Raw genomic sequence first — 20,494 nt, 5'->3', positions numbered from 1 at the left:
AATCCTTTAATAATCAAATGAATTTCCCAAGTGCATGCTTCTCTCATTTTTACTGCAAATGCCAGTTAAGCCTTCCATGTTTAAAATGCTTAACTACTTTAATACTAAGTATTAAGGGAAAACATCAGTTATTCCATAACAGAATCATGGAATGGGGCACTACTCAAAAGAATATAATTTCACATAGTTGGAAAAGTATTTTCTCTACCTAACCTGTGGAACAGCCCTCAAACCAATGGGGCAGAGAGACTACAGTCCTGGTCACACACAAGCCAGAGTTAGCTGATGAAATTGAATTAACACAGAGACTCAGCCATTAACCATAAACTACACAAGGCCACATTTGAGATGGTTTTTATTTAATATACAAAAGCAAAATAAATTAAGCTCTAAAGTAGGACTACTTAAGGGCATTTTCTTTGGACAGCGGTACAGCAGCGATCAGGCTAACTTAGATTTTAACAAACCGTGAGCACAGATGGATAACTACATTCTATGTTTCTCCCAGTAGTTTTAGGGGTCTACCTAGTCATCGACCTATTATTTAAGAAATTTTTCTTCTCTAGAATATATGAACATGGTAAGCAAAGAGATTTCAATGTTTAGAAAAAACACTGTACAATAAAATTAACTTCTTATCCATGTGACCACGTTCTCTCCATCTCCACGTCCACTATGCGCATTACTAAAATTAACGTAGGATAAAAAAACCTTCAGTCCCACAGAGCAGTCACTTTATATGGCTGACACTATTTCCCAAAAGCAGTACAGGCAGCAGAGCTGTTTACTCCTTTCAGATATTTAGCTTTAGGACTCAATTAATCAAAGTGAAATTGTTCTAAGAAAGCCATTCAACAGATCCAGGAATAGAGCCACATTTTTTTTTCTCTTGGCATCACTCTAAAGTATCAGTTCAGACTCATCTTCCGAGCTATACTGCTGGTACCAAAGACTCGCTGGCTGCTGCTCTGACCACAGATCAGTGATTGGTTTGAGCAAAAGAGTTTAAATAATTTGAGACTAACATTAGTAGTTTCCCCAAAGGATGAATATGCATACTTTGCATACTTTTAGGAACAATGCTAGACAGGTATCAATATTTTTATCTTTCCCCTTTGAATAGAGTTGTTTTAAAATATTTTTGGTGTCAAAATTTGACTTACAATTATACTGTACAACTGATTATTGAGGGATGCACATTTGTGAGTGTTGAATGATATATAAATAAGTAAACTACATGAATACTTTTAAATACATATTATTTAACCGGGGGTGGGGGGGTGTGGATACGTCACACTGCTGTGACATAGCCACACCTAAAATGAAAGCTCACACTCCTGCAGGGTGTAAGAGATACAAAGAAATCATTATTGGGGCGCCTGGGTGGTGCAGTCGGTTAAGCGTCCGACTTCAGCCAGGTCACGATCTCGCGGTCCGTGAGTTCGAGCCCCGAGTCAGGCTCTGGGCTGATGGCTCAGAGCCTGGAGCCTGTTTCCGATTCTGTGTCTCCCTCTCTCTCTGCCCCTCCCCTGTTCATGCTCTGTCTCTCTCTGTCCCCAAAATAAATAAACGTTGAAAAAAAAAATTAAAAAAAAAATCATTATTTGTACCATGGCAAGAATATTCCATGACCACTGTTCGTAAATATATAATTGGAAGAAAAGAGAAATGTAGCAAGGAAAGTTTTTTCATACTTTTAGAGTATTTCTACATTTCTATTTCCTTTCTATGCATACAGTGGACATATTTTCAAAATATGTTGATTTGGAGAGTAGAGAAGAGCTCTATGAGAGCTATTAGCAAGAGTGGTCCTCAGGCTTAAATATATTGAACAGGCTTAAAACGACACACATACTGCAAACCGCCATGTACTTTGTTGCTTTGTGAAAGACCATTATCTGGGTATCTGAACTTGACTGCTAGGTCAGGGAGTTAATGATGTAATCCAAGAGGCTTCTCAAATTCTTTCATAATACCCGACACATGTCAAAAGTCTGGTCATTTCATATCACTTCCCCTTCCCATGAAAAACAACCCTCAAACTTCAAACAAATTAGCAATTTGTCCAAAGCCTGGGACCCAACTCTCCTCAACCATGGGACAAGAAGTGGGAAATGCCAGTTACAATTGTGAAAATCATCAAACGTCATTACTAAGTTTCTATACCTATACTTCCTTAGTACTAAAGGGACATACTCCATGGTATAATATTATTACTCTAAAGAATAACTGCTAAATAGACTACATTTATTACATAAGATTTTTAATTCAGGAGAATCTGTAGTACCCACAGCAACAAAGAGTTGTCAGTATAGATATAAACTACAGCATAGTGGTATTCAACAATGGTTTCTGAAAGGTGGAAAACCCTTTAAAGATAAATCAAACCACATAATAGCAAAAGTAACTGTAACAAAGCAAAAAAAATTACCTAACTAAACAGCGGTCACTGCACAGGGAGCAATTTGGTAAAAGCTGGAAGGGTTACGCCGCCAGGCTAACTAGGCCGCAGCTGGACCTGCAGGAATAACAGAAGGCTAGGACTGCTGAAACAGATAAAATGGGGGAAACACACTGGAGTCTGAGCAAGGACAAGAGCCAGCAGGAGACTGCCTTGTGCAGGGATCTTGTTTCTGCTTTCTCTTCATAAGTAGTTTACTTTCCTAAAACACTGGAAAAGGTAAAGACGGGTAGATATCACGAGAGCTTCCAGGCACTCAATCTTTGCACAGTCTCCATGCCTAGGAACCAACAGCCTACCCCTGAGAAGGGTAAACCTTACTGGCAGTCAAGTCACCTTTGAGGAATCAGCTAAGGACTACAAATCTAATTTTTGAAGCATGAGAAAGTGGCTTCCACAAACTGCAGCCTTAATTAAGCCTTGCAGAATTGTGGAGAATAATCAGGAAAACATGATTAAAAGGTTTCTTAATACTTGAAAGTAGCACTTGCTAGGAGACAGCAAGGGCTTGTGAAAAGACTTTGACAGGAATGCCAAGGTAACAGCTCCAGGAAACCTATCTGGACTCGACAAGGTCCCTCATGATCAAAAGTACTTGTGAACCAGAAAGAAAAATGAGGAGTGGGTGCTGACATCATTAGTTGGATTAGAAACTGCTCAAACTCAGAGCATGAATCTTTAGTACCTAGCAACAGGTCAATAAATAATTTTCTGCATGAGCTGACCAACAGTTCACCTCCCTTGAGGTATCCTTCAGACCATAAAACACAGGCCTTTAAATTTTTTTTTAAATGTTTTTATTTATTTTTGAGAGAGAACAAGCGAGCAAGCAGGGGAGGGGCAGAGAGAGAGAGAGAGAGAGACAGAATCTGAAGCAGGCTCCAGGGTCTGAGCTGTCAGCACAGAGCCTGATGCCGGGCTCGAACCCACGAATCATGAGATCATGACCTGAGCCGAAGTCGGACGCTTAACCGCCTGAGCTACCCAGGCGCCCCAAAACACAGGTCTTTAAAGCTTGTCTCGTTATGAAATGGTTTGGTTCTCACTCTTCTGGCTCTACATTCTCTTCTTCCACATACTCACCCTGCTACGCAATCCCAAAATGTTAATGGCTACTCTCAAAGGTGGAGAAGCATTTTTTCGCTAGCAGAGGATTAACCAACCAGCATCTAATTCAAGGCACTCTTAGAGTACGAATTCCACAAACTCATCCATAAAACTCCCTTGATTATTAAGTGGAATTTCTAGATACTGGTTTTCTTTCTTTGATCTTTTGTTTAAGAAACTTCTGGAAAAAAAAAAAAAATGGGGTGCCTGGGTGGCTCAGTCGGTTAGGCATCTAACTTCGGCCCAGGTCATGATCTCACAGTTTGTGGGTTCGAGCCCCACATTGGGCACTGTGCTGACAGCTCGGAGCCTGGAGCCTGCTTCAGATTCTGTGTCTCCCTCTCTCTCTGCCCCTCCCCTGCTTACATTCTGTCTGTCTCCCAAAAATAAATATTTAAAAAAAAAGAAACTTCTGAACCACTTACACTATCTTCAATTGCCTTAACTACCTCATTCCAAATAAAGCACAAGAATTCTTACAAAAACATGCCATAGTTTACCTGCCTTACAAGCAGCAGCAAAAATGAATTTAACGAGTCATTTTTCCTTAAAACCTGCTGTTTCAAAAAGGAAAAACAAAGTTAACACTTCAAATGCCACAATTTTTTAAATTGGTTACAAAAAATGATGATGCTGTGGCATCAATGTTTATGAATCTTGTCAAGTGACAACACAGACTAATGTGTTTAGCCATTTAAAAACACTCCTTTCTAGGGGCACCTGGGTGGCTCAGTCAGTTGAGCATCCAACTTTCGCTCAGGTCACAATCTCTGTGGTTCTCGAGTTTGAACCCCAGCATCAGGGTCTGTGCTAACAGCTCGGAGCCTGGAGCCTGCTTCAGATTCTGTGTCTCCCTCTCTCTCTGTCCCCTCCCCCACTCATGCTATGTCTCTGTGTCTCAAAAAATAAATAAATGTTAAAAAAAAAATTTTAAACATTCTTTTTAGATCTGGGCACAGTACTTAAAAAAAAAAAAAAACGCACACACACACAATGTAATACTCTACTAGTTTTTTTAAAAACTGACAGTAATATGTCTTTATTATGGATTAAGCAAGTGTAAGAAATAGCTATTTGTAATCTTTAAAACAATGCACTGAAAATAAGTTAATTTCAGAGTTTTATTGTATTGCACTAAAGGAACAGCAGGACGGTTATACAATGTTCTCTCTCATTCAGTTTTGAAAATCTAAAGTACTTGCAAATTCTTAAGAATACCTTTACCACCAGATTAGAACATTAAGTATAATAACCAATTTCTTAATAAGTAATGTCTTACAAATTAAAACACATTTAAAATAGCTTTAAATGCATTCTTCACAAGTAATTCAGCATATATTTTTATATCATGTTCACTTATGCTTAAGAATTAAAGCAAGTATATTAATTACTCTGATGGAAATAATGGGAAATCTCTCACTCATGCAATATACAGGGATAATATTCAAGTTGAAGGGGAGAAAATCCCACTCTTCTTATTTTGTCAATGTGTCCATATATAATCACATACATGATAAATGAGGAAACCCATGAAGTTTCCCACAAGTCAGATATATATTTTCAGTTCATCAGAAGCACCTGATATCTACAGCTAATTTATAATTAGATGGCACTTCAATAAACCAAAATGAGCCCTACAAGTTCCTATAAACAAAAGCTTCCAATGGACTAAGGATAGTCAATAATTAATGCAATCATTCAAGGGATTATGGCTGTTCCTTAAGGAGTGCAAGTTCAAACCTGTCAACACCAGAGGTATCATTTTATATTAATTTATACGTAATTCCATTTAAATTCTTTATCCAAGTATAACATATGAAAACAGTCTTTCCACAAGCAAAAAATGTGGAAACATTTAAAAAATAAGGAGTCATTTTTTAAAGTAACTGATCAGATTCCATAGGCTACTCTTGGAAACAGGATCTTGCTGGATAGAATCCCTTCATTTGGTGGCTTTTTGCATGCACTTACTGGACCAATTCTTCTGTGTGTTGTTCTAAGAGCTCACCAAAACATAGATCATGCTGAAAAGAAGAAAAAGCCTATTAATTCAAACGTTCCTAATTATAAAAACAAAAAGCACCAAAAAGTTGAGTCTGCTTTACACAGCCAACTAGTTTATGATATCACACCACCACAGAAAATGAAAAGACCAATGACCAGTTCACGAGACAATCTTAATTTGCATTTATGGACTTTTGCCTAAGGTAGGACTTGGCTCAGTGCTTGTGCTGTGGTTGTCTCCTATTTTCTTTCCAATTTTAGCAAACAGAACAGCACAGCTGAAAGCTTAATAGGGGATCAGAGTTTAGAGAAGCCATCCAAACAGTGCACTGCTCTGGAGTTGTCTAATAATAGCAGTGAGCATCTCGCAAGGGCTCACTTCATGCCAGGCCCTCCACTAGGTCTTTTATGTACATGACCTCGCTGAATCCTCCAAGCAGTCCTAGGAGTTGGGTACCATTATCATCCCCATTTTACAGATGGGAATGGTGACTTAAGGAACTTTCCCATCAGAGAAAGGCTGTAGGCAACAGCAAGAGTGTTAAAAAAGAAAAGGGCACAAGTGAGCAAAATAAAAAATAACCCTTTGATTCAGACCAACTCTACCAGAGTAAGGTGGGAAAGGCATGGTTCCAAAGCATGGGTCTCTAACTGGATATACAAAGCAAAGAGTTGAGCAAACTCGACAAACAACTTAAAAGCAGAAATGAAATGACATAGAGCCACCACATGCCCACAAGTGCACATGTCTGATTTTCTCATTTATTCAATCATTCGTTTCTTTTCTTTCTTTCAACAAATATGTCTCAAGTACCACTATATGCCAGCACTGTTCCAGTTATTTGTTAAAGAAACTGAAAAAATGAAAACTAACAGGAAATGAAAATGACACATGGCATTTTGCTGTTTAGAACTTATTCACTATCTGTTTCATAAATGAACGTCTGTAGATGCACTAATGGATACTCATTTTCACAGGTATAACCTCTAAAAGCATAACATATCTTGTCCATGAATTTCAGTCTAGCACTTCATTCATCATTTTCCGTAATGGAAACATATAACGTAAAGAGAAACATGAATATAAACCTACCATCTAATACTCAGCAAGTTCTCCAGTAACAAAAAGAAGAGGGAATAAGAAAGCAGCTTAATGAATACAATTCCATCTTACATGGCCAACTTTCTTCCTATTTTGGAAATCAGTTGGAACTGTTCTCTCTGGCTGAATATATATCAATAAAAGATGAGAAAAGTATATTGGTGCAGTTTAAAGAAATACAATCCCACGTGTGAGAGTGCCCCTTCCCTCATTTTAATGAGCAGCCATTTTATTCCATCTCCAGTACACCTAGGGCGGTGGTGCTCACCCAGGGCTGACTGCGCCCCGCAGAGGGCATCTGGCACTGTCTGGAGGCATTCTTGGTTTTGATGACTGCAGAAGAGCAGGCGCTACTGGCATCTACTGGGTAGAGGCCAGGGATGTTGCTAAACATCCCACAATGCACGGGCAGCCCCCACAACAAAGATTTATCCAGGCCAAAATGTCAACAGTGCCAAGGTCAAGGACTGCTGGCCTAGAGGAATGATGCAGTCCATCATGGCTATAAAGGGAGAGGAGTCGATCGCTGCACCATCACATAGGAAAGGCCTGTTTCTTTCATGCTCCCATTCAGATGAAGCAAGCCATAAAATAAAGGGCAGAGCATACAGTTTGTAAAGAATGATAAAAAGTAAAACACCATGGCAAGAGAGATGGTGAAGCCAAGCACAAACATTTTGGCAAACTCACACTTTTTTTTTTGCAATCTTCTCAATGCCATCACTTTGCACAGACAATGAGGATTACTGTGTCTGAAAACTTAGGAAGCAGCACCCCTGACCAAACTTTCTGACTCTGACCGCACACCAGCTGGGTGTCCCGACAAGTACCAGTTTATTCATATTCAACGTGTGTGCATTTGCTGGTGTGCACTGTGCCATTAGCAGTTACCACCATTCAAGACGCTGAGTTATTCTTCAAGTGGATTTTAAGGTGTTAAGACTGTAATGCCTACAAACTTTTTAGGCAGCAAAGTGAAATTATATATTCATTTTCTTTTTTAAACTCACCCGTATAGGTAGTAAAAAAATGCTAGAAGATAAAAAGCCAATTTGCACCAGCCTTCTTTCTGACAATACGCTAAAATGTCTGCATTCATGATGGTTGTAGGGTCATAGAGTCCTGGTCCACTCATCACTGGCCTACTCATATACCTGCAATAAACACAGTCCATTAGCCACTCCAAAAAGGATGGGAAGGAGGGTTTTTCTCCTCAAATAACATTTGTTACAATGAGAGGCAGTCCACACAGGGAAGAGTGCTTTTAGTTCCAGGGTGGAGTTCTTTCCTCTTATCATCTTAATTTTAAAACAAGAGCCCCTAGGGGCGCCTGGGTGGCTCAGTCAATTAAGTATCTGACTCTCGATTTTGGCAGAGGTAATAATCTCATGGTTCATGGGATCAAGCCCTGTGTTGGGCTCTGCACTGGAACCTGCTTGGGATTCTCTCTCTCCCTCTCTCTCTGCCCCTTTACTGCTCGTGTGCGTGCACATGTGCACATTCTCTCTCTCCCCAAATAAATAAACTTTAAAATAAATAAATAAATAAGCTCCTAAATGAGAACAGGACAGTTATTTAGGCCACATCTGGTCTGCCCTATACTTTCATAAATACAAGAAAAAGAACAATAACTATAAAAAATTAAGGTTTTTTTTTCTCTTAACTTTTTCTTTTAACGTAATTTTAGACTTACAGAAAAGAACACTTCACCAAGATATTCACATTAACCACACAGCTCTACCCTTCTCTTTTTTGTTCTAGCTCCAAATATGCATGTTTTTCTCAAAAAAAAAAAACTATTTCAAACTCAGTCACAGATGTGGTATCACTTTACTCCTAAACACTTTTTCAGTCTATTTCCTAAAATGAAGAGCAATGAGATTTTAACGTGCCTATTAAAGAAAAAACAAAAAACCTCTAACTCTATTATGTAGCTCTGACATACCTTAAAAGTTATAAAAAATGAATATATTTTATAAACAACCAAATTTAAAATCATAAAGTAAAAATGGAGAAAGAAGTTAAACACACTGTACATTTTGATTTATATGAAATTCAAAGATGGGCAAAATTAATTCAAGTTCACAGAGATCACTGCTCTCCTTGGGAGGTGCAGGGGTAACAGACAGGGATAGGGCTTCAGAGTTGCACACATAACTGTATCCAAATTAAACCTCACTTTTTGAAAAACACTTCTAAAGATTAACAAAGTAAGTGCCATAAAAGGTATTTAAACAGCTATTTGTTCATCTACTTGATTTTTAAAATAAATGCCAACTGGGGCGCCTGGGTGGCTCAGTCAGTTGAGCACCTGACTTCAGTTCAGGTCATGATCTCGCAGTCAGTGAGGTAGAGCCCCACGTTGGGCTCTATGCTGACAGCTCAGAGCCTGGAGCCTGCTTCTCTCTCTGCCCCTCCCCCACTCACACTCTGTCTCTTTCTCTATCCGAAATAAACTTAAAATAAATGCCAACTAATTTTCAGTTTTCATTTAGGTGACTAGCATGTAAGATAACCATAGTATAAGTAAGATATAATTAGGAAAAGTATTAGAAATATATCTATATTACCTCCAAATATGGTATGCCAAGAGGGGCATATTGAGACCCAGCGTAAGCCATTCTGCTGCACAAAGAAACATGACACAGAAGAAAGCATGGATGAGGTACTCTGGAAGTACGAGCTGGAAGAAAAATACAAGGCAGTTATCAAAATGCCTTGGCATTAAGTCAAATGCTGTTGGAAAGCAGGTGGCAACCAAGTTCCCATAATGCAAAATCACTGTTTTCTTAGAATTAGGGATGAAAGATGCTGAGTGTTGTTTCCATATTTAAATTTTTACCAAAAGCAGAATTAGAAGCAAACTGACCAGATGATATAGCTCGCGCTAAGAAAATAAATAGAACTTAAAATTTAAAATTCAAATTCTTACAGTAACAGGTTAAATTATACAAAGTTACCACCCAGACTATTCAGTTATTTGCTAATCACTTGGAATACTTCCCACCATTCAACAATGATAAAAATATAAAAATGAGGTATCTGATCGCATGCAACATGATACAAAAAAAAAAAAAATCCACAAAAACAAAAGTTCCCTTTAGATTATTTTACACACTAATGTTTTAAAGCTTTTAACAGAAACCAGGAATGCTACATATACAATATTTAGCAAACCACACCACATTATCACAAAAGTCATTTTTCAACGGAAAGCCAAAAGCCAATAATCTCAGCACAGTCATAGGGGGAAGAACACTAATATACACAGATGCAAACAATGTGCATTCTGCAATGTAGGAGGGAAAAGACAGAGTTCTGAACCATAAAATTGGAAATTTCCCTAGTTCCTGAGCTCTGATTTCACATGGCCTTCCCGTTTCTTTTAAGCCTGCTTTCCAATGAACTGCTATAGGCACAGCAGACCAGTAGAAGCTCAGAACTCAAAAACAAAATAATTTGATTGTAGAGAAAAATTAATTGAAGAGAAATACTTTTTATAAAATAACCAAGAATTCATGCTTTAGTTTTAATTGCCTTTCTCATCCTAAAGATTTCAGCCTAATGACTCTAATTATTTAAAGTCCCAAACATTTCATTTCAAGTTTCGGCCAAGAACTTCCTATGAGTCACAAATGCAAAGCCAGTTTCTCAGATGTTCACATCGTATCAAGGTAAAGTTATATGAATCCTCAACATCAGCAGATCTTTACTGAAAGGAAACCATCGCTGTAGAAACAATGCAATTGTACTACATATTCAAGCCTGCTTTCTACTACTCCCAAATCACTTTCTTCATTTCAAAGCTGTAAAGCAAAGTTTTTTAATGAATATTTTAAATGAAATCTCAGTAAAACCAACTAATCTATACCACTAACCAGATATTTTCTACAAACTTAATATAATAAACTCTGTGTATGTATACAAACTTGTAAATAACACGAACCATTAAGCCACCATTTAATTAAGATCAAAATTAAACATCTGCAAGAAAACAAGAAAAGATCCACAGGAAATCTTTGAAACACAAAGACTACAACCAGGACAGACCAAGAAAAAGATACACTATATTAGGAGTTCCACTAGAGCTGTTTATAATACTCGTGTAATTACAGGATTTTTCTTTTCCTTATAATAAGTACTTCAGCTCTTTAAAGCCAAGTGATAGGTAACAATACAAATCATCCAAATTTTCATCCTACAATTCCAAACTGAGATATGGGGAAAAAATGATTTAGAAAGCATGATCTCTACTGCTCTTAACAATATACTTTAGTAAGAGGGATAATAAAGATAATCTGCAACTCTTCCAGTTCTAACATGAAACAATGCCACACTCCCTTCATCTCAAAAAAATCCAGACACTTTTATTATACATCTCTTACAAAAACCAGCCCACTCCAATCATTCTTTAATGGTGAAATTTCCTGGTAAGTGGCACAAAAATTATTCCATTTAGGAACCAATGTTTACACAAAAACTAGTATCCAGAAAAAAATTCTTCACACAAATATGGCTGAAATGATAATATTTAACATGCAAATCGTAACATTCTCTAGTTAAGGTTCACATTTTAACATAGAATACTTGTCTTCCCCCATACTTTGGCAGAATTGTCAAAACAAACTTTAAATAGGGAAAACTGTCAGATGCACTGCTAGCAAGCCAATTATCGGCACCCTATCCAGAATGCAACTTGTGCTGGTATAAAAACTCCCAATCTATGCCGCATTGGGGTGTCCCAAGCAAGTTATCTTTTTAAGGTGAGAATTTCCTTCCATGAAGAAGAGTCAGAAATCACACGTTCTATGTAAAAATGAAATTAGTCCCTCTTAAATTTACAATAAATTAGGGAAACACCGAAGCTTGAACTTAAAAATGTGGAGGTCTGGGTTCAAATCTGGTTCTACCTTAGCTGTTTGATCTTGTTAGTAAAGTGCTTCAACCTGGCTAAGCCTCAGCCTATCCTCCTATTCATGAGAATAACAATACACCTACCCTTTAGGACTGTCACAAGCACTGAAAGAAAAATCCCAAGTAGAGATGCTTAGCACAGGGCCTGGTGCCCAGGAAAGCCCTCATCTGATTTCAGCTATTCTCATCCTCATCATTTTTTGGTTATTTGAAGTAATGAGAAGCCAAAGAAGATAGAATATTATTAATAAACTGTCATTAATAAACAAATTTTGGTTTCTTAATTTCTTGGTAACAATTAGTTTCAACAGTGGGTTAAGGTATTTTACAGTGAACATTGTTACTTTCCAATGAGAAAGCAGACTCATCTTCTCTTTTGTTTCCTAACAGCAGAGAAAGAGCCAGTAAGTTAACACTGTTAATTGTCCCCACATAGTCTTACTGTAGCAGTTCTTTAAAGACAAGCTAGAAATCTATTCCATCACTCATATTTATCTAGGAAACAATGATAAAGTAGCAAACTAACTTTATAGATCTTTCCCCCCAAAAATCCTTCTAGCATGCTAGTGCCTTACAGTTTCATACAACTCAAGTCTACACAAGTTTTCATCTTCATTAACTTTTAAAGATGAATTATTGTATTATTGTATTCTTGAAGACGTACCCACTGCTTTCAAATAACTTTCAGTTTCTGACCAGTTAGGCAAAATCAAACCTACAGGCTAAAGGTAAAATCTTCCGAAATGAATAAACTAAATGAAGTCAAAAAATATGTATAAAAACCCCTAAGCACAATGGAGCCGATCCGCATTATAACTAAATCCATCAGAGCTCAGAACTTCGTGTAAGACAAGGCTGTTTTAGAAATTGAGAGTGGATATATACCAGAAATAACTATGTAGACATTTGTACATAAATTATTATCCATAAAATTCTGGCAGCATGAGTCCAGAGCCTAAGGACAGAGCTATCCACCTAAAAAGAGTGAAAAATTAATTCCAGAATAGACATAAACAAAAAAAAAAAAAAAAAAAAAAAAAAAAAAAGTAGACATGCTCCTGAAGACTCCACTTCCGGGCTACCTCACAGTAAGTCACAACATAAGAATAACTTTACCATCTATTAAAGTCATTGTATGTTAACCAACTTTCAAACACTGAACCAAATAATGTAATATAGAAGTGCCTATGGCTATAACATTTCAGAAATGCATAAGCATTTAACAGCTTTCCCTACTTGACTGGGCCAGCAAGCAAACATTTGCATAAAGTAAGAAACTTCATGAAATCATAAACCTCAACAGGCATATAAATGAGCACACCGAACAGAACACTTTACAGATACAAATGCCCTAACCCTCCCCATGAAATGAATGTAGCATTAAAACATTAAACTAAAAAGCAGTACACACCTTTAATGCAATTTTGACTCTTTTAATCTTTTTGACCTTTTCAACTGTCTTTGGCCGACAATGTAAAAAGCAGATTGGAAGAATGTTAGTATGACAGCTGACAAGATCACCAGCAGATTAATAATAGTCAGAATAGTCAAGCAGGAAAAAGAATATTTTTGTAAATTCTGCCTACTCAAAAAAAGTACAACTATATCATGCTACTGAGAATATTGGCCATTTTTAAATTATATCAAGTTAAAAGCAAAAACAGGTTAAAAATCTACAGAAAAATCCTTTATTATAACTTACAGGATTCAGGGTATTACACTGGTCTATGGGATTCTTGTAATCAGTCTTCAGTTCATCAAATGCTATAATCTAAAATAAAATTAAAATAGTTAGGACCTCTCACTTTATTACAATACAGCAACAAACCTGCCCCATCATCAAATGATAATTAAATTCAGTTAATAAAACAAAGCAAAAGTAGGGTATACTACATGTACCAATTTACAGTAAATTCACTATGTGCTAATAACCAGAATCAGATTTAAAGAACTGAAAACATGTTTAAATTAGTATCATTTAAATGATCTTATACTACTATAATAAATATCTTCAATTTTCAATTTTTCAGTGCCTCTGTTCAACTTATTCTTTCTTCTTGAGATTATTTTTTCCCTCACCCACAACTATTTACCAAAACTCTTCATTATAAAAACCCTCTTCCTATGTTGGCTCCTCTCTGTAGGTTACCCTGACTCCCTTGGGCCAAAATAACTGCATGCCACTCTAATATCCACATAGCACAGGACTTTATAATGCCACCAACATGGCATTTCTCACACTGAAGTATTTATGTACAGGTCTGTGTGCCCCTCGGGGTGAAGTATTTTTCATCATTTGTGCATGCCCTGCTCTGGTCACAGAATTCAGTGGGACACCAGAGATGGGCTCACATGCTTCAGTCTGTTCCCCCATTTGTGCTCACATTTCAAAGTCCTACTTCAATTTGGAAATACAAGAAAGAGCCTCAGAATAGAGAGGAACACCAAATGATTTTCAAACTTCGTGGCCAGAATCGCCACATACTGTCATGCAATTTCTACAAGACAAAAGGCCAGGGCCAGGTGGAAGCTCAAAGCCAGCCCGTGCTCCTGTGGTCATGGGCTCTACACCAGGCTCTGCACTGAGAGCCTGTGTCCAATCAGGAGGGAGGATTCTTCTCATTATTCTACCCCAACCGGGAGCAGAACTTCTTTGTTCTATTGTACCTAAAGGCATCATATAAGCAAAAGCAGCCCTGTTCAAGGCCACGATAAAAGTGATCAGTTTGACCTCCTTCTGTGTCATATGCATATTCCTACCACTTGCAGGTGGTTTCATTAGGGTCACCAAACTAAAAACTGAAGGGTAACCCAGGTAAGACCAGCTTCGCATGGTGTGATGAGCCAAACAAGTATAAATGCAATAGGGGAGAAAGATCTCATCCACTTATAAAATATATGGCAAGAATGTTTCTGTCTACATCTGGAGAAATGTGGCTATAACATTTAGGGTCACTTAACACATAACTTCAAAATCAAAATGTACTGAAAAATCAATAAGGGCAACATACCACTCAAAATAAGAAGCCAAAAGCACCAAGTTTATGGGGGAGCTGCTTTAGCTGCTGTCACTGGTCATCTAGGGAACAGAGAACCTTTCCTTTGGTGCCCTTCCTCTGGTAGGTTAGGAATAGTATCCTCGTATGTGAGACAGTGTTAACTCAATATTACCAGTGATCAATGGAGTTCTGTATTTCTAGCTTTCACTATGCTAGTTTATTTCCCTGTTAAAGTTCTTCACTTCATAAAAAGATCTTTTTTTTTATTTATTTTTTATTTTTTTTTAATGTTTTTATTTATTTTTGAGACAGAGAGAGACAGACCATGAGTGGGGAAGGGGCAGAGAGAGAGGGAGACACAGAATCCGAAGCAGGCTCCAGGCTCTGAGCTGTCAGCACAGAGCCCGACGCGGGGCTCGAACTCACAAACTGTTAAGATCGTGACCTGAGCTGAAGTCAGACGCTTAACCAACTGAGCCACCCAGGCACCCCAAAAGATCTTTTTTTTTTTTAAATGTTCTAAAATTTTATAAAACTCAACAACCTGATCAAATAAAAAATTATAAGTAAAATACGAATAGAAGAAAAATAATTAAAATGTAAACTCCATGACAGCAAAAATTTTTTGCTGTATTCACCGCTATGTCCCTGGTACTAGCACATACTTACGTGTTCAGTCAATATTTATTGAATGAAAGGCGGGGGGGGGGGGTGGGGGGGTGGAGAGCCCTAGCTTAAAAAAATACAGAACTCACCAAAAGGCATTTGCCTTTGCTAATAAACCCTACCACATATAAATGCTAAAAATATAAATGTACAATTAGAAGATACTAATTTCTGATTACTTATGGATATTAGTCAAATACCTGACATTTGTTGTGATACATCCCCAGTGCATCTTAATAATAAAGATCAAGGGGCGCCTGGGTGGCGCAGTCGGTTAAGCGTCCGACTTCAGCCAGGTCACGATCTCGCGGTCCGTGAGTTCGAGCCCCGCGTCAGGCTCTGGGCTGATGGCTCGGAGCCTGGAGCCTGTTTCCGATTCTGTGTCTCCCTCTCTCTCTGCCCCTCCCCCGTTCATGCTCTGTCTCTCTCTGTCCCAAAATAAATAAAAAACGTTGAAAAAAAATTAAAAAAAAAAAAAATAATAATAATAAAGATCAAGATAAGGACTGTCATTGCAAATAAAATTACTTGCCTATAACAAAGATCCAATTTAACAGCAGAGTATAAAACTTATGTTTTAAAACTAACTCCTTTGGACATTTTGTTCAGGTGATTTCAAGGGATCTTTTAACGAGTACGTTACTGCAATGAGTGCTACAAGCTGGAGTTTTCAAAACTCTTCTGAAAAGATTCTTTGTTTTTTTTTTAATTTTTTTTTTAACGTTTATTTATTTTTGAAACACAGAGAGACAGAGCATGAACGGGGGAGGGTCAGAGAGAGGGAGACACAGAATCTGAAACAGGCTCCAGGCTCTGAGCTGTCAGCACAGAGTCCGACGCGGGGCTCGAACTCACGGACCGTGAGATCATGACCTGAGCCAAAGTCGGACGCTTAACCGACCAAGCCACCCAGGCGCCCCTGAAAAGATTCTTAACCTAGTGGTTTTCATATCTTTTGTTACTGTGTGCCTGGACAAAGACGTTCACAAAATTTCCCCCCAAGTGCAAAAACAAAACAGATATATTCCTAAAGATACCAAACTATGCAATTCAGGATACCTTCAAATTTGATGCCTGTCTTTGGAATGATTTTCGTTCAAACAAATCTATGCTCCCAACTCTACTCCCTACAGAGCATCAATCACGTGAATTAGGACCAAACAGAGAGATGTAACCATCAACTCAAAAAATAACCTCCATACAACAGTTAATGTAAACAGGATTCTTTGAATTTCTAACTGAAATTTCCAAATGAGTCTTCTGATACTTAAAACTACCTAAGAAGATAAACTGAAGGTTATGTAGTTAACCTTATGTAGTTAACAGAAAAATTTAAACTATATATTTTGGAATTTTCAATTTGTTCCCAAAGGATGTAGAATACTCTGAACTAAGAAATCCTTAAGGATAAGGCTCTCTGTACTCTGCGGAGTACCAATGAAGTCTTAAAATTTTTTTTTAATTCTGTAACAGGACTTAAAATTACCTAGTTCACCCGGACATATATTCACTTCAAAGCTGAAACTAAATTACCCATTTTTTTAAAAATTCAGTTCAGGTATTCCTTAAGCTAAACACAACCTGTTCAAATTGTAAACGTGGCCATCCACAGTTCTCTTCTCAGAATCCTTACCATCCATCAAGCAGGAAGTGACTTAAATCCACACATACAAATGGAAGGGAATCACACATTTCACGTCCACCAAAGGCTTACTAAAGTGGAGCTAGTTTGCATCTGAAATTATCTTTATTTATTGTTCTTCCATCAAAGAGACTAAAACGCTCTTAATTTATTGGTTCCTACCCACAAGCATTTTGAGGGAGGAATTACTTAACAGCCTACCTAAGTAAGTATTCCCCACTATACAAGCAGTTGGGTTCTAAAATAATTATTAACAGGGGCTCCTGGGTGGCTCAGTCAGTTCGGCTCAGGACATGATCTTGAGGTTGGTGAGTTTGAGCCCCACATCAGGCTCTGTGCTGACAGCCCAGGGCCTGGAGCCTGCTTCGGATTCTGTGTCTCCCTCTCTCTCTGCCCCTGTCCTGTTTGCTTGCTCTCTCTCTCTAAAATAAACAAACATTAAAATTTTTTTAATAAAAAAAAATTATAAACAATCACACTCTTTAGCAAAAGAGAGTAATTTGTGATATCATTCTACTTTTGAGATTTTTTTTTACAAGACACTGCTATTTAAATCACGCTGCCCCTCTATGTTCCATAAGAAATCCTTGTTATAGGGCTGATGACACAGGACTTAAAATTTACATGGGACTGAACGTGTCCAATCATTCAAATGAAAACTAATATCCTAAAAGGTACTAAAAGGATATGAGGGCAGAAGCAAATATAAGATAAATGTTTTAATGAATGCTGATTTCCAGAAGGCTGCTTCTCATTTTGTGCTAGAGAAACAAGAATCCTTCGAAATCTGTTGTAGAACTGTCAGGGGAAACTTCCTTGTTCCTTACAGGAACCAGTAAAGATGTGCTTCAATCCTGCGGCATGATGTGAGTAAAAAGAAAAAAAAAAAAATGCCCTAGGAAAATTTAAGATTTCTGAGCATTTTCAAAATCAAATTAAAACTATCTCTACTAAATCCAGCTACCCTGAAAAGAAGGCTGTCTCTTGAGAAACTCTGGCGGTCAAAGTATGATTTAGGGGAAAAGTTCGGAGATGCAGTCAACAAAGTAATCAATCCAATCTGCATCAAAGTTCACAAGGAAACAGAATCTGAAAAAAAATCATTCTACTCGAAAAGTACCCAACAAGTGCTGAAACCAGCAATGGAAATTCATCTAAAGTATACTATCTCATTTGGGCCACACTCCTGCGGAAACCCGAAAAGAAAGACAATGTGACTAAATAATAGTAATTTGGCAAACTTCATTCCCGCTAAGCACGCAGCATGCCTCCGTGCGCCCTTCACATCTCCCCGGGATGCGGAGACGCGGAGCCCCGGGCCCGCGGAGGGTCCGCGCCAGCGAAGCGCTGTCCCGCAGGGCCCGGCGGGACCACGGCCGCCCCACCCATCCAGGGAGGAGTAGCTGCGCGCGCGCGGCCTGTTCGGGGACACAGCGGGTGCATCCACGGGTCCACCGCACGCCTCGGCTCCTCCCGGACCTGCAGCCCCCGGCCTACAGACAAGGGGCGCACGGAGCCCTGGCCGCGCCGCCTGCCCCGCCTTGGCCCCAGCCCCTGGCGTGCGGACGGACCAACGGGGGCCGTCGCCGCCCGGACAGCCGCCGACCCCGGGCGTGAAGAAGCTGCGCCGCCTCTTCGCCCTCCTTCCCCCGGACCCCGCTACTCACGTGCCAGATGGCGAAGAAGATAAGCGCGGCGGTGAGCAGCAGCGCCAGCATGTAGCAGAAGGCCGCGAACGTGAACGCCATGGCCGGGAAGAAGGAGCAGGGAGCGGCGCCGGTGCCAGCGGAGAAAGGCGGCGCAGGGCCCTCTGGGTAAAACCATTCACTTCCCCCGGCCGCAGCCACGACCGCCGCCGCCACCGCCTCTGCCGCTGCCGCCGTGCCCGCCCTCCCTGCGCGCCTGCGCACCAGCCGAGGTGCGCTGGCGCCCTCTGATGGCCGAAGTCTACGACGCACTTACATTGTCCGCGCAACTGATTGATTTATTTTTCTTTTTTTCCCTCGTTTATTCTTTGAACAAATACTTATTGAATGAGTGTCTACTATGTTCCAGGCACTGTGTTTCCCCTTTGAGATGCAAAGGGGGGAAACATACTTGCACCGAAAGAACTTAGTATAGTGCCGGAAAGGAACACTTAAATCATTACAGTATTTATGACCCTGTTAAGGGAAGTCTGCGCTTGTGATGAAAGGTCAGAGAAGGGCATCCATCCCGCTCTGCAGCGTTTAGGGCAGGATTCCTGGAGTAGCTGTTTCTTAAGCTGAGGTTTATGTGATGAGTAGAAGTTGTCCAGGCAAAGAGAAGATAGACCAGTACTCCAAAAAGAGGATTAAGCATGAGCAAAGGTACAGAGATGAAAGAAAGAAGAAAGCTCAGTGTCTTAGGTGAAACCACCAGCAGTTCTTAAATTAGTCGAACCTAGCACAAAACAGTGTTAGAAACTTAGAAAGGGGGTCCGGGAGGGTTCAGATCATAAAAGGACTTCCTTATAAGCTTGGTTTTGTTCTTACGCTGGTTGTGACCCACAAAATTGATTCACCACCCTGCTACCTGATCGGTGCTGATTGAAGTGGAAATCATCGAAGGCTTTTAAGCAAGAGAAGGACATATTTAGATTAGCATTAAAGATCATTCACACTAGCAAATTGTATAGACTGGTTTAGAAGCAGAGTTATCCAGTGCTGTCCAACAAAACTTACTGCAACAGTGGAAGTGTTCTTTTTCTGTGCTGTTTGACACAGTAGCCACTAGCCCCATGTGGCTATTAGGCATTTGCAATGTGCCAGTATGATTATGGGATTAAACTTTAAATTTTACTTATTTTAATTAATTAAAATGTAAATAGCCACATGTAGCTAGCAGCTACTGTTTTAGTGCAGGTCTATACCACCAAGATTATGTGGCACCTTTGTGCAAATCACAAGGTCCACCCTAGGGCACAGGAATGCAAGCAGATTTTGTGGTATACAAACTGCCCAACTATGTACCATGATCCTGATTGGAGGAGTGTGAGACAGCAAAGGTCCAGGAAGAAGCTACAAGGCACTGACTAAAGCAGGGAAGGGGGCGAGAGAAAGGAAAGAACAGATTTGATTGTATGGAGAGATAAGCTCAGCAGGACTTGATTGACTGGAAGCAGTGGTGAGGGAAAGGAAGGCCCCAGTAAAGATGTTCAGTACTACAAGCCACAGAAACTTAGCAAAAAAATAAGCACTGGGCAATATTCGTCCAAGAGAATTCACAATCTAATGAGAGGCAGATGCAGTTTCCTGGTGTCAAGGAAAAGTTTTCGGGGAATTATTGAAGCCAGACCATGAGATCCAACCTGGTTTGCATAAATGAATCCCATCTACACTTTGGGAAGTGATGTTTCATCACAATACACCTCCAAGTCCTCCTACCTTTCGGCAACAAGTTATTCTCCAGTTTCACTTGAAATGTATCTTTCCCTTGCCTGGTAACTATGTCTGGCACCTTACTACACAAAATGGAACTGCTCTCCAAGAACCCATCCCTGGTTCTAGAAGGGGCGTCCCACATTTCACCTGAGGAGGTGGAGAGAATTGGCAAGAGAAATCTTGTCTGCCCCTACCCCT

At 39.3% G+C, this 20,494-nt stretch overlaps 1 protein-coding gene across 1 annotated transcript; it reads right to left on the bottom strand.

Annotated features, from left to right (window-relative positions):
* Positions 1–4,675: 4,675 nt before the first annotated feature.
* Positions 4,676–18,709, bottom strand: CNIH1 (cornichon family AMPA receptor auxiliary protein 1). The gene is made up of 5 exons (XM_047079633.1): positions 18,563–18,709; positions 13,291–13,359; positions 9,245–9,357; positions 7,685–7,828; positions 4,676–5,592 (listed from the first exon to the last, which is right to left on the bottom strand). Exons 1-5 carry the CDS (start codon positions 18,641–18,643, stop codon positions 5,565–5,567), a joined length of 435 nt encoding a protein of 144 aa, XP_046935589.1. The 5' UTR covers positions 18,644–18,709; the 3' UTR covers positions 4,676–5,564.
* Positions 18,710–20,494: the final 1,785 nt, after the last annotated feature.

This window comes from Lynx rufus, unplaced genomic scaffold (genome assembly GCF_022079265.1).
Source record: "Lynx rufus isolate CCGP_SWC_20201006 ecotype Redwood Valley unplaced genomic scaffold, mLynRuf1.p SCAF_17, whole genome shotgun sequence".
Taxonomy (NCBI): Eukaryota; Metazoa; Chordata; class Mammalia; order Carnivora; family Felidae; genus Lynx; species Lynx rufus.
The sequence above is the reverse complement of the archived record's forward strand: the minus strand, read 5'-3'. Positions and strand labels throughout refer to the sequence as shown.